This window comes from Bidens hawaiensis, unplaced genomic scaffold, assembly GCF_021521415.1.
Source record: "Bidens hawaiensis isolate Kalapana, Puna unplaced genomic scaffold, B.hawaiensis_p1.1 tig00080343_1, whole genome shotgun sequence".
NCBI classification, from domain to species: Eukaryota; Viridiplantae; Streptophyta; class Magnoliopsida; order Asterales; family Asteraceae; genus Bidens; species Bidens hawaiensis.
Window position 1 is genome coordinate 3770 of NW_027503681.1, and position 22862 is coordinate 26631.

The 22862-nt window shown below is 37.5% G+C and overlaps 1 protein-coding gene across 1 annotated transcript; it reads right to left on the bottom strand.

The window, feature by feature from the left end:
* Positions 1-4775: 4775 nt before the first annotated feature.
* LOC143607210 (BEL1-like homeodomain protein 7) lies at positions 4776-19748 on the bottom strand. Its single transcript, XM_077082741.1, has 4 exons — positions 18949-19748; positions 5638-6005; positions 5334-5394; positions 4776-5242 (listed from the first exon to the last, which is right to left on the bottom strand). The coding sequence occupies exons 1-4, from the start codon at positions 19591-19593 to the stop codon at positions 4940-4942; spliced, it is 1377 nt and encodes a 458-aa protein (XP_076938856.1). The 5' UTR covers positions 19594-19748; the 3' UTR covers positions 4776-4939.
* Positions 19749-22862: the final 3114 nt, after the last annotated feature.

Genomic DNA, 22862 nt, shown 5'->3' on the forward strand with positions numbered 1-22862 from the left:
TCGTAAAAAGGATATATATTCATCTTATTATTTATGAGTAGTTGTATAAGGTATATATATATATATGTATATATATATATGTAGCGCCTATTATAAAATTTAAACAAGTATATTTACATAAATATGAAAGAAAAAGGGTTGATTAGGAGTTCGATTCATTAAAACGATGTTTATCTAGTGTTATGTAGGTATAATAATTGTAAAAATTTATTAGAATGAAGTTATAAAAAATAAAACTCAAAAACCGGGCCTAGGGGACTCGAACCCGCGCCCTAGGCCGGTTCAATGCTTAAGAGAAAGTGAGTTGGCCATCAGGCCAGTGCCTATACTTGATACATGGATGATACTGTTAATATAAATACAGTATGTCCAGTTTATCATCTTCCCCAAAACAAACCCTAGACCTGAGTTCGTTTGATTCATTTATACTTGATACAATTCGAGTTAGGGTTTTTGTTTGTTGATTAAAAACGACTTATAAGCAATGTTTAATTACCGTAATTGATGAAGTAACAAGGGAGAACGGCCGTTTTAGGGTTTGCGGCTCAAGTGGGGATCAAAACTGATATTAACGAGCTCGTCTGCTGCAAATAGGTTAGGGTTAAGATTTGCGCTAGTTGAAGGAGGGTGTATGCACAGTTAATTGAATTTTAAATGAGTTTATATAGGGTTTTAGGGATGGGTCAGTCGCGGCTTGTTTTGGTTGTTGTTAGCTGTCAATTTGTAACAAATTTCCATGTATGGAGTGTCGGTGTGATTCGATTAAGGTAAGGAATGATATGGTAATATTAATTTCGTTAATAAGTCCGTAAATTATGGTTCAAGAAAAGGGGGAGGGGGTCTTGGTGTCGGCAGTGAGAGGGAGAAGGAGGAGGGAAAGAGGATGAACATTATTTGCAACCAGGTCCTTGATCTATGGATGATGGTTCAAAAGTGAATTAAAGTTAATTGAGGGGTTAATTTTGTACATGAAACATAGTTATAATCAAATAAAATAAATAAATAAATAAAATATTAGACATAACGAACTTTATTGATAAAAATACCCGAACCCGAACCCGGGTCAGGTAATGATTACAAAACCGAACGAGAACGGAAAACCCGAAATGTTACAACCTAAAATCTTCAAGCTACTCTAACCAAACAAGACTTTTCAATAACTATGAGCTTTTTCTTAAAATCTTGTAGCTTAAAGTTATTAAAAGCTCCTAAAAGCTCTTTGCCAAACACACCCTATGAGTGACAAGCTAGAGTTTTTTAAAAGGTACTTATTTTGATAATACTTATTAAATCATCCATTTTGATAAATAATATTTCATCTTCCCTGCTTTAGTAAAAAAAGAAAAGAAAAACTCTCTAAACGTTATAAAAGTAACACGTGGTAGGCGAAATTAATATAATACATCTATTCTCTCTAATAAAAGAATACAAGATTTGCCACTTGTCACTTATACATTAAACCTCACCCTTTATAACAAATTTATAATAGTAAAATAATAGTTATCATTTTTAAAATTTATACTTTAAAAGTTGTTAATTTTAATATTTACTTCATATTTTTTTTCAAACATTTGATATTTATAATTATCTTTTACTTTAAAATTGTTTTAAAGACTATTGTACAACTATATTAATAGCGTTTAACGGGTTTATTGTTTCATGTATACCTATTATTTATTTAATATTGTATTTTCAAGTACACTCGTGTAGTACACGGGCCTCAATCTAATATTATATAAATTAATAAAACTTAGAGAAATCTGCATTTTGTCTCCCTGTTTTATATCATCGCAAGATGGGTTAACCACTGAAAAAGATTTTGCGAACTCTGTGCCCCTATGTTTCTCCGACGGGTTCTATAGACTCCTACCGTCAGTTGACCGTCCGTTGACCGTTGGTATTTTAGTAATAATACCAACATATTAAGGGTATTTTAGTAATCTTCTTTTAATAAATTATAAATATAATAATAATAGTAATAATATAATAATAATAACATAATAATAATAATACTCATCTTCATCATCAGAGCAGATCATCATCTTCATCATCAGCTCATCTTCATTATCATCAACCTCAAACATATTTGATGTTCTTCATCATCATCAGTTTCATTAAAAGTAATCGAATCTCTCAAATCATCAAACCCATAAGTCATTCCGACCAAAACCTCTAACCTCCGGCACCACGTCGCCATGGATTCCGGCCAACTCGTTTTTCCGGCCAACTCGTTTTTCCAGCCATCTCATTTTTCCTGTTATTCGGGTTATAAGTTTACTAAAAAACTGTTCGTTTGTTTGTTTTCGGGTGAAAATTTTACTAAAATACGTTTCGCTTGTTGTTTTCGGGTGAAAAGTTTACTAAAAAACGGCTCGTTTTTGGTTGTTTTCGGGTAAAAGTTTATTAAAAAATGGTTCGTTTGGTTGTTTTCGGGTTAAAAGTTTACTAAAAAACGGTTCGTTTGGTTGTTTTCGGGTGAAAAGTTTACTAAAAAACAGCTCGTTTTGGTTGTTTTCGGGTTAAAAGTTTACTTAAAAACGGTTCGTTTGGTTGTTTTTGGGTGAAAAGTTTACTAAAAAATGGTTCGTTTGGTTGTTTTCGGGTGAAAATTTTACTAAAAAACGGTTGGTTTGGCTGTTTTCGGGTAAAAAGTTTACTAAAAAACGGGATGTTTGGCTGTTTTCGGGTAAAAAGTTTACTAAAAAACGGTTCGTTTGGTTGTTTTCGGGTGAAAAGTTTACTAAAAATCGGTTCGTTTGGTTGTTTTCGGGTTAAAAGTTTGCTAATAAACGGTTCGTTTGGTTGTTTTCGGGTGAAAAGTTTACTAAAAAACGGTTCGTTTGTTTGTTTTCGGGTGAAAAGTTTACTAAAAAACGGTTCGTTTTGTTGTCTTCGGGTGAAAAGTTTACTAAAAAACGGTTCGTTTTGTTGTTTTCGGGTGAAAAGTTTACTAAAAAACGGTTCGTTTGTTTGTTTTCGGGTGAAAATTTTACTAAAAAACGGCTCACTTGGTTGTTTTTGGGTGAAAAGTTTACTAAAAAAACGGCTCGTTTTTGGTTGTTTTCGGGTTAAAAGTTTACTAAAAAATGGTTCGTTTGGTTGTTTTCGGATTAAAAGTTTACTAAAAAACGGTTCGTTTGGTTGTTTTCGGGTTAAAAGTTTACTAAAAAACGGTTCGTTTGGTTGTTTTCGGGTTAAAAGTTTACTAAAAAACGGTTCGTTTGGCTGTTTTCGGGTGAAAAGTTTACTAAAAAATGGCTCGTTTTTGTTGTTTTCGGGTTAAAAGTTTACTTAAAAACGGTTCGTTTGATTGTTTTCGGGTGAAAAGTTTACTAAAAAACGGTTCGTTTGGTTGTTTTCGGGTTAAAAGTTTACTAAAAAACGGCTCGTTTTTTGTTGTTTTCGGGTTAAAATTTTACTAAAAAACGGTTTGTTTGTTTGTTTTCGGGTGAAAAGTTTACTAAAAAACGGTTCGTTTTGTTGTTTCCTGGTTAAAAGTTTATTAATAAGCGGTTCGTTTGGTTGTTTTCGGGTGAAAATTTTACTAAAAAACGGTTCGTTTGGTTGTTTTCGGGTGAAAAGTTTTCTAATAAAACGGCTCGTTTTTGGTTGTATTCGGGTTAAAAGTTTACTAAAAAACGGTTCGTTTGGTTTTTTTCGGGTGAAAAGTTTACTAAAAAACGGCTCGTTTCGTTGTTTTCGGTTTAATAGTTTACAACAAAACGGTCCGTTTCGTTGTTTCTAGGCGAATAGTTTACAAAAAACGGTCCGTTTCGTTGTTTTCGGGCGAATAGTTTACAAAAAAACGATCCGTTTCGTTGTTTTCGGGCTAAAAGTTTACTAAAAAATGGACCGTTTCGTTGTTTTAGGGCTAAAAGTTCACTAAAAAACGGCCCGTTTTGTTGTTTTCAGGCTAAAAGTTTACCAAAAAACGAGTCGTTTCGTTGTTTTCGGGTGAAAAGTTTACCAAAAAACGAGTCGTTTCGTTGTATTCGGGCTAAAAGTTTGCAACAAAACGGCTCGTTTCGTTGTTTTCGGGCTAAAATATTACGAAAACAAACCATTTTTTAGTGAAAATATTACTAAAAAATTGTTCTTTTGAGTTTTTTAAAATGACAAAATGGTTGTTTTTAAAATGGTTTTTAAAAATGTTGGCAGATGATGAAGATAAAGTGGAATTCTTAAACAAAGTGAGGAATATATATTACATATTGTATAAACATATCAAATGTTAATTCAGTTTAAATGGTTGGTGTTGTTTGTTGTTATACCAAAGGTCGCGAGTTCAAACCCCACTGTCTACACGATTTTAGAACAAATGTTTTAATATTAATTATAGGCTCAGGGGTAAAATGGTAATTTCAACGTTTTTTTTTGTCAGTCAACTCACAGTAAACTGACGGCAAGGGCACAGACTGACCCGCCCAAATATCACAATGGTCCAAAGTTCGCAAAATCTTTTTCAGTGGTTAACCCATCTCGCGACGTTATTTTCCAGGGAGACAAAATGCAGATTTCTCTAAAACTTATCACATTTCATTAACTTAATGTCATTTCTAATTGTAGTTTATATATCTATCTTTGACGTCTCCTCATGTACGTGTTATCTTAGAGATTACAAATCAATCAGAACATTAAGATAGAAACAAGAATTATACAGGAAAACATTCATTCACGCCCAACAAATCAAAAAATATACACATATTTGTATATATAACAATTTATTGCTTTAGTATATATTTTGAAATTGTATGGTATATCTTTACATAATACAGGCTAACCTCCAATCAAAAAAGAAAAAAAAAATCTAACTTTCCAACCAAAAGACCACCCGAATTCACAAGTTCGAGTAAAGAATGCGTTTACGTTCATTTTCGTGTTGAAGTGCATGCATGTCCAGTCATAATTGCTCAGTTTTGTATAGTAGTATAGGCGCTTTTTATTGCACAACAAAGTCAGGTAACAACTGGGGATCATCGAACCTATATTCGTCTGCCAGATCGATATGCCTTTGTCCCATAAATCCATTCACTTCCAAATCATTTCCAAAATCAAGAATGGAGTTTTTGTGCAACTCTTTCGGTTTGTCTTCCGAAGAGGATGACCGACCAATTGCTGCTTTCCCAGCTTGTTCCGGTGAAGATCTACTGTTCAACTCTTCATCGCGAAACTCTTCTTTGTACATGTCTTCAACCATCGGTTTCCAAAGACGCACACGAGCATTTATAAACCAATTCGCAATCTGATACACGCATAAAATTTTATTTATGGAGAGAATATAAGCAACTCTATTATCAACATATATATATATATATATATATATATATATATACCTGGCTTCTAGTGAGGTCTGTTTGCCTTGCTAGCATGATCTTCTCTGAATCTTTTGGGTAACTAATAATAATAGTAATATCAGTTAACATGAGTTGGAGAAAAGCTTATAATTTATCTAAAGAATGTTTTTATTAATGCATGAACATGTCACAAGTGTATTAGTATTAATGTATGAACATGTGACATGTGACATGTCATGTAATATTGTTAGCCCAACCCGTTTTGATCCGTCCTTTTTTATATAGCTAATTTTAAATTACATATATATGTGTAAACTTTGAAAAAGACAATAAAAGCGCATACGGGTTAAGAAAATGCTCAAAAAGCCAAGCACGAAGGATCGAAACCGAGCCTTCAGGCAACCCTCTTTGCGGTCTCCAAGAATGACGCATCACGCCAAGTGGATTTAAGGTTCGTTGTTGCCTAAGCTGTTTTTCTACATTACGAAGACGAGGTAAAACTCGGTCCGAGGAATCATCTTGCTCGCCAAGACTTTGTCGGTTCACTTGAATTTGAGCATTTATTGCGTCGCGCAAGCAGCGAAAGTGTCGAGAAATTGTATGATGAGCAAGTGAAGTGTATGATCTCGCAACCCCGCAACCCGTCACGATGTCTAAGGATCCCTCAACGATTCTTAGTTGTTGGCAGTATTCTCGGTATCTTCTATCCACCTACAACACATATATTATACAACCATTATTTCTTATGTTTCCAGTAAATTCAGATGAGAATTGGCCGGTACTTTGACGTCCATTCAGAAACTGTTTAATTATGTTATTAAGTTACTTAGATTTGAAGATAATATAGATAAAGGATGAATGGTTAAAATATCTACACATCAGTATTTAAATGTAACATTTTTCATCAAATATAATAATACATAATTTTGTAACTTTCTTGTAGAAATCAACTACTTTATTAAAAGAAATAGTATGTATATTTTTCTGTCAATGGCGTCTGTAACGATTCCGGCAAATTCAGGTATACCCTAGCCGGAATATACTATTTACGGGTTATTCAATACTGAATATATGAATTATAATGTGTTTATACGAGTATATAAGATTCACAGTACGAATTATACTCGAATATACAGCTAGTCGTATTGAAATTACGATTAATCGATGAACGGTTATTGAAACCCGAACGAATCGGGGATTACATTATAGACGAAACATATAATGTTTAGTGTTGTGTACGAAGTATTAAAGCTTCGGAATAAGTGAATTATAGCACAGAAAAAGGATTTCGATTTATTAGTACGTCGGTACGATAAACGAAACCTTTAACATCAAACCAAGCAAGAGACGATCGATCAAGCCGAAAAAGATGCACAATTACCGACAATATGATGGGTTAAGTCAATAAATGTCATGGTTTAAGTTTTTAAAGTTTTTAAATCGGTTTTATATAAATTTTATTTTTAAGCCGAAGAACGACCGTTTTAGCCTCGTTTTAAGCCGAATTAAGTGTTTAACCGAAAAACGAACTGAACCAGATTATCCACAACATTATCCGGATTACACAATCCAAATGTGTGGCCAAGGTTGAAGATGTGTGCCCCACCCCACACCCTACATGGACCGATCGGTCCTTACCCATCCATAAACATTTCATTTTTCTTTTTTTTAACACCCCAACTCTCCAAATCCTCTCAACCCTACATACATTCATCCAAAAACCCAAGTTTTTAAGCAAGAATCACAAGGTAAAAGCATGGATATAATGGTTAATTCATAGTTTTAATTCCATAATCTTGAGAATATGAGGTTTCAAGTGAAAAATGGGTGAAAACCCGAGATGAAACCGATTCTTGCATGATCAAGTGATGTATACAAGTTATACAAGGGATCTTGGTCCAAGAAAGGAGTTAAAAGAGTCAAAAACGAATTTTTACGGTTAAAATCTTTGTTTTGATGTCTTAACCGAAACCATGAAAGAAATGGCTTGATTGTGGGTATAACTTGCTTGGTGTGGTGTTTTTGTGCTTGTAGGTGTTGTATCTAGTTGCTAGCAAAGGCTAGAAAGCAAGATCTTTGCGATCTAAAGCTAGAAACACAAGGTAGTTCGGTTTTTCGTATGATTTGTAAGATTTGGACAGATTGTGGTAGACTTAGAGTTGAGTCATGAAATTTCACAGAGATGATCTACACATGAAAATATGAGATCTGTGAAATTTTGGTAATTTTTGGATAAAGGATGAATATTTGGTGAATTTAATGCTCGGTTTTGGATAAAAATGGTGAAAAATAGCTAAACATCATGAAAAATTCTGGAAAAATTTAGATAAGCTTTTTATAACATATAAAAGTCACACACAAAATTTCAGGTCCATTGGAGAAGTCTAAGTAGGCTTTTCGGTAAAACGAGTTCTAGGGTTTTCTAGCTCGGTTTTGGTGAAAACGGCAGAAAAATGAGATTTTGGTTCTGGAAATATTACAGGGGACTATGTGGATGGCAGGGGTCATCCCAGAAAAATTTGGGATTTTTCTAAGGTCATTTGGTATTTTCGACATATTTGGTGTTTAAATGACGTTTAAAAATAGATAAATAAATGTTAAATATAGAAAATAAATTTGGAAATATTTTATAAAATTCCTTACTGTCAAAGACTGAATTGTGCAAAATTTCAAGATCCGAGACTAAACGGATATTTATTTGTGCTAAATGGAACTTAAAAACAAACTTTTAAAGCTTAAAACGTGTAAACCGGCAAAGTTCGCCTAAACGAGCTGACTGGTGTATAAAAACTCTAAAAATGGACTATTTTCATGAAACTAAGTTAATCGAGTAAAAATAAGTCATCCGAAAGTAATTCGGATGATTTGGGTAATTTTACCCGATTTAGCAGTTTCCGGTATACTAAAGACGGAAACGGGCCCCGCGGCCAAACGGGGTGTCTAAACCGAGCTATAATTTCACCGCTTTAATTAAAATATCAGTAACAACTATTTTCGGGTCGTATGTGGCCAAACTCATTTTTGAAAACATAAAGACGAATAACCGTGCTAGGCACGCAAAACGAGAAAACAAACTAATGGTAATTTTGATTAAAGAACTCTAAGGGATATCACCATCTAAGTCCTGAGAAGTGTTTCGGGGTTAACATTGTCCCCGGATCGTGTACGGTACTGGGTCAACAGTGTCCCCAGACGTACCGGTTAACACGGATTTAAGTTATATTAATAGAAATTGTGTAGTAACGACTTAGGGATCGTATTACAGATCCGGACCAGTAGCTGTTCACAGTATTACATCTTGCTCACAAAAAGGTGAGTTTCACGAGCCCCTTTTTACTGAACTGTTTTAAATATTTTCCCGGGGCGGAAAGCATGTTTATATCAACATGTTTAAGTACATGCTGATCGCATGGAAATAAATGTATTTATATATGCTTTATTGGCGGGAATCGTACGAAAATGTACTAAGATGGTAATTGTCAGAGTTGCTAACATTGTAAGGCCCCGTAACACGAGTGATTAGCTAAAAGCCGGTAGAGTGTGAATAGTACTATTGGTCTGACAAACCCAACTGGTCCGGCATGGATTTGCTAATGTTTCCCAGCCAGTTGCACATGTCTATTTTGGGTGTTATATATATTTTGTTATGTAATGTTAGACATAGCGGTTTGGGGCAGTTCCGTGGACGGGGGATATGTCACGGGTCCATGGGCGGGGGATATGCCACGGGGATTGTGTGTGATAGTCAGAGGTTTCACTTGTGGGCTCAGCATAATTACATCGCTAACATATGATTTATTATAATAAATTGTCAATGTTTATTTAAATCAGTGAAACTCACCAACTATTCGTAGTTGACCCGTTTTCTTTACATGCTTTCTAGGTACACCCAAATTGGAATGAGTGATACGTGCTTGATGATGTGTGCTATTTTGTGGAAGATTAAGGATCTATATTTTGCATTAAATATGTTAATGTACTATCGGTAAAACTTATGTGATAACACCTAGATGGTAACGAAACTCGGAACAATGTAATTCGTTTAAATTAATGTAGTGGTGTTTTCTTTATAAACAATGCTGTTGATATCAGATGTGTCTGTTGCATCCCGTGTACGTTTCCGCTGCGGTTACGGGGTGTTACAGAACTTGGTATCAGAGCCATTGGTTATAAAGAATTAGGATGTCTTTAACAGATACCTAAAATATAACCAATAGCTCAAGTGTTATAGGATCTGAATATCAACTAATAAATTATTGTGACGAGGTCTGGATGAACTTGGATGGACAAGTGAGTTATTATGGTCCGGAACATAATAACAGACTTGTCCGCACGAGGGAATTCAGGGGAAGTCACGGGGGACTTTAATAGGTAAAATCGGCAACATATGTGTAAGTATATGATAATATTTTTATGTGACAAGGTGGTATAAATGTGTGTATATTAATTTAATTAGGATTTACATTATGAAAAGGACTATATGTTTGCTAACTTGTGTACAGGTAAGCATGTCAAGATCACGAAGTTTATCTGTAGAGGAGGACCCGGAGGAGGCCAGTTCCGGGGACTCTAGGAGTGTACGCTTAGCTTCCAGCACCGAGCCTTCTGAGACTAGCCTTAGGAGTGCTAGCTTGTCCTCCCCTGCTAGGGTTACCAGGTCTCCCACCCCACCCGCACCTCAGGTCACCCTCACCCCTCCCAGACCCGGTCCCCGCCTCACGGCGCGGATCAGTGTCCCGTATGTTCCACCTACCTTTACCCCACCCAGATCCACTTACCACAGAGGCGAGTCCTCCCGCCCCCAGCCCGGGCCTGTGCCGCCACCTGTGTGGGGTACCCCCAGGCCAGTGAGGGATGAGCGTCCCTCCACCGAGGCGGCGTGGCTCCGGGTGCTCACCGAGCGGATGAATGAGCACACCACCGCCTTGACGGTGGGTATTCAGAGGAGGAATCACTTGGTGGATTGCATACTGGACAGCCAGCATGCGATCGCGCAGCTGAGGAGGGAGGACGCCTACTCCCTGGGGTTGATTGACCGGATGGAAACACGGATTCGGGGTTTAATGGCAGTGATTGTGGGGATGGCGGCGGTGTTGGTGTGGTTGGTATACCACCGTGATTAGATCATGTTAGGGTGGTGGTAGTCAGGGGCCGCTTTTTGATACTCTATGTAAGTAGTTAGTGGTGATGCTAACATAGAGTGAATCTTGGGTAGTTATAATACAACAACTGGCCCTTAGGAGGGTCTCTTTTGGGGTATATCGTTATAGATACTTTTGGGTATCATTCAAGCACTGACCCATTGTGGGTTATGTCGAGATGATGCCGACATAGGCCCTATGTAGGAAAACTTAACTTATGTAATGATGACAGGAAAAGTATGTGAACTGACAGGGATGTAATATGTACTAATGTTTGTTAATGAATGGAATGTTTGTTGTGTTTTATGATTGGAACTTGTATTAATTATATATATTTTCTTGATGTTGTGTAGAATGGCACCAAAACGTTCAGCCCAATTGTCGGAAGTGGACGTGAGTCGTTTGATTGCTCAACAGTTAGAGGCGGCGATACCGGATATAGTATCGCGCATCGCCGCCAGTATTAACAATTCGGCCAATCCAACCCCTCCGAGCAATCAAACGACCAACAATAATGACGGGGAACAAAATGTTAATCCTCCACAGAATGATAACACGATTCCGAGTAATGACGCACCGCCTAGGGTGGTCGTTACAGACAGTAATGGCCCTATACCTACTGTAGAGACGAACCGTACTGAACCGATTCCTGCATCCAGGGGATGTTCGATCAAAGACTTTATGTTGTGCAAACCCCTAGAATTTAGCGGATCTGAGGGACCCAATGGGTTGGTTAAGTGGATTGAGAAAATAGAGGCTGTTGTGAACATCAGCAACTGCCCTGAGGATTACGTTGTTAAGTATGCTACCTGCACGTTCACGGACCATGCCTTGACATGGTGGAACACCCTAGTGCAGACTCGCGGTCAGGCGGCGACAAACCGCATGACCTGGACAGAGCTCAAGGCTCTCGTACTGGAACATTTCTGCCCGAAAAACGAACTGCAAAAGTTAGAAAACGAATTGTGGAACCTGGAGATGCAGGGGGCAAACCACTTAGGTTATACAAACCGATTTAATGAATTGCCGCGATTAGTGCCATGGTTGGTCACCCCAGAGTCAAAGAGGGTTGAGCGTTATATATGGGGACTAACTCCACTAGTAAGGAGTATAGTCAACTCTGGGGGACACCAGACGTTTGAGAGTGTGGTGACGCAAGCTGGTATCGTCACATACGATTTCGTGAGGAGTGGGTCACTGAAGGTGGCAGGAGAGTCTGCTGGGGGAAAGCGAGGTACGTATGACAATAGGATCCGGGAGAAGCAGCAAAGTAAACGTGCTAGGCCCGCTGCCCAGAACTACACCATGACTAGTTCAGGCGGAAGGCAGGAATCGCAGAAAGGGACGTTCCCCAAATGTGGGAAATGCGGTTGCCAGCATGGTGGCGTGTGCAAGGAGGTAGTGTGCCACCGGTGTGGCAGGAATGGGCACTACGCACCGAGTTGTAGGACAACCCTGAACAATCTGAACCGACAACCGCAACCTATCCCGTGCGCAGCCATTTAGGACCCAACCAACCCGACAGCAAAACCCACAAGGAAACCAAATGATGACCACTAGCCGTGCTTGCTTTGAATGTGGCAGCACAGATCACTTCAAGAGAAACTGTCCGAGGCTGAACCAGGGAGGAAATGGGAGACAAGCAGTGGGTCAGGCATCGTCGTCCAATCCGGCGAGAGGCCGAGCTTTTGTGTTGGGGGCGAACGAAGCACGCCAGGACCCCAGCGTAGTGACAGGTACATTCCTCGTCTCTGATCATTACGCTTCTGTATTATTTGATACAGGCGCCGATAGAAGTTTTGTCTCTGTCAAGTTTCTATCAATAGCAAACCTTCCGATTAGTGAAACCATAGAACCTTATACTGTAGAAGTAGCTAACGGTAAAACCATGATAGTTAATCAGATATTTCGGAATTGCCCTTTTATTCTGAACGATACACCCTTTCTGATTGACTTGTTACCAGTAGAATTGGGTAGTTTCGACGTGATAGTGGGAATGGATTGGTTAGCACGTAACAAGGTAGAAATAAACTGTGAAAAGAAAATCGTCAAGATCCGGGTGTCGGATGACGAAGAGGTATTAGTGCAGGGTGAGAAGTCGGGCAATATGATACCGTTTATATCCCACCTCAAGGTGTTAAAATATATACGCCAGGGATGCGTGGCATACCTAGCGAGCCTGACGGCCACGGATCCTGAGGAAAAACGGGTGGACGATATCCCGGTGGTACGCGAGTTTCCACAAGTTTTCCCAGAAGAACTTCTTGGATTACCGCCAACCCGACAGGTCGAATTCAGAATCGATTTATTACCTCAAGCTGGCCCTGTTGCTAAAGCACCCTACCGACTTGCACCATCCGAGATGCAAGAATTATCCAATCAGTTGCAAGAATTGTTGGATAAAGGATTTATACGTCCTAGTTATTCCCCGTGGGGTGCATCTGTACTATTCGTGAAAAAGAAGGACGGGAGCCTTAGAATGTGCATTGATTACAGGGAGCTGAACAAGTTGACAATCAAAAATAGGTATCCTCTCCCCCGAATTGATGACCTGTTCGACCAACTGCAAGGTGCAAGCTATTTCTCAAAAATTGATCTTAGATCGGGATACCATCAGGTTAGAATTCAGGAGGAGGATATCCCAAAAACCTCATTCCGGACTCGCTACGGCCATTACGAGTTCTTAGTTATGCCTTTCGGGCTAACAAATGTGCCAGCAGTGTTCATGGATCTCATGAATCGAGTCTGTAAACCCTACCTCGACAAATTCGTCATCGTGTTTATTGACGATATTTTGATATACTCGAAGAGTAAAGAAGAGCACGAGCAACACTTAAGATTAATTTTAGAGCTTCTAAATCAGGAGAAGTTGTATGTAAAATTCTCCAAGTGTAACTTCTAGTTACAAGAAGTGCAATTCCTTGGGCACGTTATAAACCATCAAGGAATACACGTTGATCCAAGTAAGGTTGAAGCAGTTAAGAATTGGCAAGCGCCTAAATCGCCAAAGGAAATCCGCCAATTCTTAGGCTTAGCTGGATATTATCGTCGATTTATAGAGAGCTTTTCCAGCATTGCCCAACCTTTAACCTTTCTAACCCAAAAGGATCGAAAGTATGAATGGGGTGAAGAGCAGGAAACGGCGTTTCAAACGCTAAAACAAAGATTGTGCCAAGCGCCAATCTTAAGTCTCCCCGACGGAGACGATGGTTTTGTCGTGTATTGTGACGCATCCCGGAGAGGGTTAGGATGCGTGTTGATGCAAAATTATAAAGTTATAGCCTATGCTTCTCGACAGTTAAAAGTACACGAGAAAAACTACACCACTCATGACTTAGAACTGGGAGCAGTTATCTTCGCACTTAAAATCTGGAGACATTATCTCTACGGTACAAAGTGCACCATCTTCACCGATCATAAAAGTTTGCAACACATATTCGATCAGAAAGAACTGAATATGAGGCAACGAAGATGGGTCGAATTATTAAGCGACTATGACTGTGACATCCGTTATCACCCCGGCAAAGCTAACGTCGTAGCCGATGCCTTGAGTAGGAAGGATCAGGTTAAGCCATTGCGAGTGCGAGCGTTGGGGATAATAGTCCAGTCGAACCTTTCGGATTTGATTCGAGTCGCTCAACGCGAGGCGTTGAAAGAGGAACAAAGGGAAAAAGAAGGACTTTACGGTAACGAGAAGAATTTCGAACAGCGCGTGGACGAAATTCTCTATTTCAAAAATCGGATTTGGATCCCGACCCTCCATGACCTTCGTGAACTAATCATGGACGAAGCGCATAAATCAAAATATTCCATACATCCGGGATCGGATAAGATGTACAAGGATGTGAAGGAGTTCTACTGGTGGCCGAGTATGAAAAAGGATGTAGCCACATACGTCGGCAAGTGTACGACGTGTGCGAGGGTTAAGGCGGAGCACCAGAAACCCTCGGGAATGTTACAACAACCGGAAATTCCTGAATGGAAGTGGGAGCAGATCACGATGGATTTTGTGACACATCTCCCCAAGACGTCCCGAGGACATGATGCAATTTGGGTAGTCGTTGATCGATTAACCAAATCGGCACATTTTATTCCGATTAGAAATAACTATAACACCGAGAGACTTGCGCAGATTTATATAAATGAAATTGTGTCTCGTCATGGGATACCCATCTCAATCATCTCCGACCGAGATAGCCATTTCACCTCCAATCTTTGGCAAGCTGTACAAGAAGCGCTGGGAACGCGTATTAATCTAAGCACAGCCTACCACCCTCAGACCGACGGTCAGTCTGAGAGGACCATCCAAACACTGGAGGATTTGCTTCGTGCATGCGTACTGGATTTTAAGGGAAATTGGGATCAACATCTCCCACTCGTTGAATTTTCCTATAATAACAGTTACCATAGCAGTATAAAGGCGGCACCTTACGAAGCATTGTATGGACGGAAGTGCCGATCACCACTCTGCTGGACTGAAGTGGGCGACACACAGGTTATTAGATCAGATCTGGTCCAGGAAACGACCAGCAAAATACTTGAAATTAAGAACAATCTGAAGGCCGCACGGGATCGGCAGAAGAGTTATGCCGATACCCGTAGAAAACCGTTATCATTTGAGAAAGGTGATAAAGTGTATTTGAAAGTATCACCTTGGAAAGGAGTAGTCAGATTTGGAAAGGCGGGGAAGTTAGCCCCTAGATACATTGGACCGTTCGACATTATTGCAAAAATCGGTCCTATAGCATACCGATTAGAACTGCCTGATGAACTGAGTGCAGTTCACAACGTGTTTCACGTGTCGAACTTGAAAAGGTGTCTGTCGGATGAGACATCGGTGTTACCTTTAGAGGGTGTCCAAATAAATGATAAGCTCAACATTGTAGAGAAGCCCATAGAAATAGTAGACGGGAAAATCAAACAACTTAGACACAATAAGATCTCGTTAGTCAAAGTTAGATGGAACTCGCTACGAGGCCCAGAATATACATGGGAACGAAAGGACGAATTTCGGAAGAAATATCCCCACCTATTTCCGCAAAAGGAAGTAGTTGATGCGTAAAATTTCGAGGACGAAATTTTTGTAACGGGGGGAGAATGTAACGATTCCGGCAAATTCAGGTATACCCTAGCCGGAATATACTATTTACGGGTTATTCAATACTGAATATATGAATTATAATGTGTTTATACGAGTATATAAGATTCACAGTACGAATTATACTCGAATATACAGTTAGTCGTATTGAAATTACGATTAATCGATGAACGGTTATTGAAACCCGAACGAATCGGGGATTACATTATAGACGAAACATATAATGTTTAGTGTTGTGTACGAAGTATTAAAGCTTCGGGATAAGTGAATTATAGCACAGAAAAAGGATTTCGATTTATTAGTACGTCGGTACGATAAACGAAACCTTTAACATCAAACCAAGCAAGAGACGATCGATCAAGCCGAAAAAGATGCACAATTACCGACAATATGATGGGTTAAGTCAATAAAAGTCATGGTTTAAGTTTTTAAAGTTTTTAAATCGGTTTTATATAAATTTTATTTTTAAGCCGAAGAACGACCGTTTTAGCCTCGTTTTAAGCCGAATTAAGTGTTTAACCGAAAAACGAACTGAACCAGATTATCCACAACATTATCCGGATTACACAATCCAAATGTGTGGCCAAGGTTGAAGATGTGGGCCCCACCCCACACCCTGCATGGACCGATCGGTCCTTACCCATCCATAAACATTTCATTTTTCTTTTTTTTAACACCCCAACTCTCCAAATCCTCTCAACCCTACATACATTCATCCAAAAACCCAAGTTTTTAAGCAAGAATCACAAGGTAAAAGCATGGATATAATAGTTAATTCATAGTTTTAATTCCATAATCTTGAGAATATGAGGTTTCAAGTGAAAAATGGGTGAAAACCCGAGATGAAACCGATTCTTGCATGATCAAGTGATGTATACAAGTTATACAAGGGATCTTGGTCCAAGAAAGGAGTTAAAAGAGTCAAAAACGAATTTTTACGGTTAAAATCTTTGTTTTGATGTCTTAACCGAAACCATGAAAGAAATGGCTTGATTGTGGGTATAACTTGCTTGGTGTGGTGTTGTTCTGCTTGTAGGTGTTGTATCTAGTTGCTAGCAAAGGCTAGAAAGCAAGATCTTTGCGATCTAAAGCTAGAAACACAAGGTAGTTCGGTTTTTCGTATGATTTGTAAGATTTGGACAGATTGTGGTAGACTTGGAGTTGAGTCATGAAATTTCACAGAGATGATCTACACATGAAAATATGAGATCTGTGAAATTTTGGTAAGTTTTGGATAAAGGATGAATATTTGGTGAATTTAATGCTCGGTTTTGGCTAAAAATGGTGAAAAATAGCTAAATATCATGAAACATTCTGGAAAAATTTAGATAACCTTTTTATAACATATAAAAGTCACACACAAAATTTCAGGTCCATTGGAGAAGTCTAAGTAGGCTTTTCGGTAAAACGAGTTCTAGGGTTTTCTAGCTCGGTTTTGGTGAATATGGCATGAAAAATGAGATTTTGGTTCTGAAAAAATTACATGGGACTATGTGGATGGCAGGGGTCATCCCAGAAAAATTTGGGATTTTTCTAAGGTCATTTGGTATTTTCGACATATTTGGTGTTTAAATGACGTTTAAAAATAGATAAATAAATGTTAAATATAGAAAATAAATCTGGAAAATATTTTATAAAATTCATTACTGTCAAAGACTGAATTGTGCAAAATTTCAAGATCCGAGACTAAACGGATATTTATATGTGCTAAATGGAACTTAAAAACAAACTTTTAAAGCTTAAAACGTGTAAACCGGCAAAGTTCGCCTAAGCGAGCTGACTGGTGTATAAAAACTCTAAAAATGGACTATTTTCATGAAACTAAGTTAATCGAGTAAAAATAAGTCATCCGAAAGTAATTCGGATGATTTGGGTAATTTTACCCGATTTAGCAGTTTCCGGTATACTAAAGACGGAAACGGGCCTCGCGGCCAAACGGGGTGTCTAAACCGAGTTATAATTTCACCGCTTTAATTAAAATATCAGTAACAACTATTTTCGGGTCGTATGTGGCAAAACTCATTTTTGAAAACATAAAGACGAATAACCGTGCTAGGCACGCAAAACGAGAAAACAAACTAATGGTAATTTTGACTAAAGAACTCTAAGGGATATCACCATCTAAATCCTGAGAAGTGTTTCGGGGTTAACATTGTCCCCGGATCGTGTACGGTACTGGGTCAACAGTGTCCCCAGACGTACCGGTTAACACGGATTTAAGTTATATTAATAGAAATTGTGTAGTAACGACTTAGGGATCGTATTACAGATCCGGACCGGTAGCTGTTCACAGTATTACATCTTGCTCACAAAAAGGTGAGTTTCACGAGCCCCTTTCTACTGAACTGTTTTAAATATTTTCCCGGGGCGGAAAACATGTTTATATCAACATGTTTAAGTACATGCTGATCGCATGGAAATGAATGTATTTATATATGTTTTATTATACGGGAATCGTACGGAAATGTACTAAGATGGTAATTGTCTGAGTTGCTAACATTGTAAGGCCCCGTAACACGAGTGATTAGCTAAAAGCCGGTAGAGTGTGAATAGTACTATTGGTCTGACAAACCCAACTGGTCCGGCATGGATTTGCTGATGTTTCCCAGCCAGTTGCACATGTCTATTTTGGGTGTTATATATATATTTTGCTATGTAATGTTAGACATAGCGGTTTGGGGCAGTTCCGTGGACGGGGGATATGTCACGGGTCCGTGGGCGGGGGATATGCCACGGGGATTGTGTGTGATAGTCAGAGGTTTCACTTGTGGGCTCAGCATAATTACATCGCTAACATATGATTTATTATAATAAATTGTCAATGTTTATTTAAATCAGTGAAACTCACCAACTATTCGTAGTTGACCCGTTTTCTTTACATGCTTTCTAGGTACACCCAAATTGGAATGAGTGATACGTGCTTGATGATGTGTGCTATTTTGTGGAAGATTAAGGATCTATATTTTGCATTAAATATGTTAATGTACTATCGGTAAAACTTATGTGATAACACCTAGATGGTAACGAAACTCGGAACAATGTAATTCGTTTAAATTAATGTAGTGGTGTTTTCTTTATAAACAATGATGTTGATATCAGATGTGTCTGTTGCATCCCGTGTACGTTTCCGCTGCGGTTACGGGGTGTTACAGCGTCTATCTTTTACTCCCAAGAATATCCGTAAAAGGTCGTTTTTGCCTTTCATAAGTATCCCCACAGACGTAGCATCGAACGGGTCTATACATGGCTGCATTTTAGAACATAACATGTCCTTATGGACGAACGGGCCACAAACGAGCATGATAGCCCTCCTTTGGTTAATCTTTTAATGGCTAAATTTAATAAACAATTAATCTTGATAAGCACTTTCAAGAAACATTTCAAAAGGATACGAACTTTTAGTGAAAGATTGTACCTCATCCAACAAAGAAAACAATTTGGTGATCTTGTTTTGAAACTCGTTTTTCTCCGAAGCCGAAAGTTGATCAGCAGATGAACTCGTGGCGGGCTCGAGAGGGGCAGACTGAAGCTCGACTCTTGAATAATTTCCATCAGATTTATTTAAATTGTTGCATTTATTCATCTTTAACTGCCTCATAGCTTCCTGAATATTAGCTACCTCTTCTAGCAATTCTTGTGCCGGTTTCAAATATCTTGAATTGTAAATTCTTGGCACAATCCCAGTTGGGATTTGATATGCACCTGAAACCGAGCATTGAACATTGTCCATGGGGCGGTCAAATGACACAAAGTCAACGTTTTCGAGTTTATCACTTCTAGAGCCATGATCACTATGTGGATTCAAGTAATAATATTGAAAAGGTTGCATATCCATTGAAGAAGTTACTTGCATTCCAAGACTTAAAGACAACTCTTGATGACTCTCCACTCTTGCAAGATTTTGAGGGTTTGACTGCTGACCCGACAAAAGATCCAAGAAAGACGGGTCGGGTGAGTTATGGTTTTGGAACATATTATGATCAATAGGAGGGCAAGAAGATTCTTGATAAGAATTAACTTGTTGGGTAGAAAGATATGAACTTGGATAGTAAGTAGCCATCTTTATTTTCAAGAAATCAATCACAACCACTCAAAATTTCATTTTGTTGTTGGCAATACCTAAAGCAACAAGAAAAAAACCAAAATTAAATAAGCAAAAAAACCCCTATTTTTCATCTAAATTTGCAAAGAACATCTTTTTGTATTAGCAAAAACATAATTTGTAACAAAAAGAAAAACAAAAACATGTTTTATTCATAAATTCCAAAATAAAATTAGCAAACTTCTGTTGATATATTAAGATCATGGGTCAGCTAGATTAACGAATAAAACTGGTACCTGCGATCTGGAGCAAATATGAAGACAAGACCAAAGAAGCAGAAACAAATTCTTCCTTATTAGGAGACAAAAATGGATATGAACAAGATATATGTTTATCTTTATATATAGATGTATGTGTATGTATGTATATTCCTCATAATATTAAATAAAAAAATATTTATAAAAAAACAAATTTACCAACCCATCTAATCATTGAACAATGACCATCTCCAAAAAACAATGAATGAAAATTGCAATAACTGGATAGGATGCAAACTAAAAACAAGACTATCCAGCTCATTATGCAAAAAACAATAAACACATCGACAGTAAGATTATTGATTATTAATTTATGAAAGACTAAACCTACCATTGCCACGTGTGGACTAAATTGTAATTGAAATTGGGATTCAAATAATGAACGATTAAAAGAAACGAATTGAAGTTGTTTGTAGAAACCTTTGGAATTAAAAATGGGTGTTGCTTAAATTGGGTGATTTGATTAAGAAATGATTGCTTGAAATTGGGGATTGTGGAAGGCTAATTCTAACCACCAGTTGGTGGACCTAAACTAATTGTTCTATTTGTTTGTATACAACCCTTCAATTAAAGCATTCCTTTATTGTTGCAAGTAGTTGTTGCTTGCAGTATGTTCAACTTGATTTATAAAATTAATTATCAATTCTACCAAACACATTTCATATTATTATTAAAGGAGGAAGATTTGATTTGGTTATGTAAGTGATTAAATGTGAATTTAGTGATTATTTAAAGTGTTGTATTCAACAATTACTTAAATAAATAGGGTATTCAACAATCATTAGTTTGGTAAAATGGATTTTGATAATCAAAAATATGATATATTGAATGATGATAATTCATACAAATAGTATGGTTACTCCTAGCTTTTAATTAGCATCATCATTATAAATTTACATTCGATTTATATTTCATTTTCACCCGATTTTGCTTGGGCATTTTCTTATTTAGTACATAATCATCATTTTTAGCAAAAATGATTGAAATCATGTGTAAATCTATATTGATTATGCTACCGAGATTGTGACGATTGACAACGACGATAAAAGTTAGGACATTCAGTAATTGAGTGTACGGATTGTTATCGGACAATGAATGATAGTTTAATTATTATCCAACTTGATTTTTTTTTTTAAAATTATGTCTTAGGGTTAATGCAAAAATATAATACTGTATTTTATCATTAAACGGTGAAAAAGAAAATGAAAAATATAAACATTTTAGAGGCTAAATGTAAAAGAAATAAGACTTTTAAAAAATTCTTAGCTGAGAGAGTATGGTGGGGTTGTTTGTCATTGTGTTCAATGTTGGTAAATTAGCTGTAGTTTGAAGCAAGAGCTCAAAGAAGAAACTGTTAGTTGGGAGTTTATGGTGTAGATTCGTAGCTGAAACTTTTTTATGTTGGTAGTTGAACTTTCTATTTATATAGTAGCGTTTGGTAAAATTCCTCTTATATACATATTCATATAAAGTGAGAGATAATAGAGTAAAAAGCTAAAAACTAAAACTTTATTTAAAGCTTCTTCGGTTCGTGTTCTAAGCTAAAACTAGCTATAGACCAAAATAACTTTATAAAGCTCAACTTCTTACCAAACATGATCAAAGTATCATAGAGTCTTATTGCATAAGCTACAACAAGTTTAAATATGTAGTTAAAATACGCTTAAGTAGCGTTTGATATGCAAGAATAACAGAGGGAATGAAATGATTCACTACGTGGGAATGAAGAAAGTGGTGTTTGGTTGCTCAATGGAATGGAATCTTTCATCACACATGGAATCACATTCCATCAAAACAATTCATTCTCACCCTTTTTTTTTTCATTCAATTCTCCCCTCACCCTACTTTCTCCACACCACCACCACCTAATAACAACCACCACCACAACCATTGCCACCACCACCGTCGTTGTCGCCACCACCTTCGCCACCACCGCCACCTGACCATAACCGTCGCCACCACTGTCGCTGCCTGACCACCACCCCTGTCACACCCCACTTTAGGGCCTAGGTGTGTGACCAATAGTTGGTACCTGTTTTGTAAATACATCAGAGTTGCGGGTTTTATTTCAACGGAAGTCTTTAAATAAAATATTATTACTTTGAAAACTTATTAAAAAGTCGGTTTTAATACCCGTTCATTGTTTACAATACATTTCTTTTAAAAAACATAATTTATAATATTTTCAAATAAAATATCTGAGCCATCAGATAGCATCTAATGACTATAACTCCAATCTTCTATTCCTTCTTGCTTGTCTGTTCTAACCTTTCTTGTTTCCCTGTAACATGGGGCAAAAATACGTCAGCACAAAGCTGGTGAATAACACTGACTCTAAAATCTTCTTTTCAATACCTTTGTGAAACCAACAATAATACCTTTGTGACTACTCATTAGGCACCCAACTAAATTGGGATCAAATTACCCTAAGTACCATGTACAATTAATTATATACACAATATCATTTCTCTGAACAGTCCCGTAGACCTTCAGAGGCATGTTGATGATATGCATGGCCTCGGGGAACTCCGAGTCACCATGTATGTTTGGATCCAGACACATGTATACTCTTAATCAGAGTGTCCGTTTCTTATTATTGTACACAAAGTTTTTAAGGATTCGTAAATCCTATGTAAACATTCAGACTCATTATAAAAGGTTTGGGGCGTATTCACCTTTTCTGTTTATAATCAGTTTCTGTTACTGATTCCTGTTTTCTGTTTCCTTCTAATTGTTTTGTTACCTCGGACCTATAGTACGAGAATAGCATTTGTATAAATAACTAGATCAACGATCTAGCTTCAAACCTTTAGTCCGTTTTTGTATAGCGTTAACCTTGATAAAAACATATGTTTATTCAAAACATTTGGACTTTTAGTCCCTTTCTTTATTTATCAATTATAGGCTACGTTTCTTCTTCAGGAAGAAACGTCTATACTGAGTTTCTTCTTCAAGAAGAAACATTAATCA

Excerpts from the sequence above, each read along its gene's own strand:
- LOC143607210 (XM_077082741.1), bottom strand. The coding sequence starts at position 19,593 with ATGGCTACTTACTATCCAAGTTCATATCTTTCTACCCAACAAGTTAAT. Across the intron at positions 6,006-18,948 it reads TGTTTTCTTTGTTGGATGAG|GTGGATAGAAGATACCGAGA; the intron begins GTACAATCTTTC and ends TATGTGTTGTAG. Across the intron at positions 5,395-5,637 it reads TTTGAGCATTTTCTTAACCC|TTACCCAAAAGATTCAGAGA; the intron begins GTATGCGCTTTT and ends TATTATTATTAG.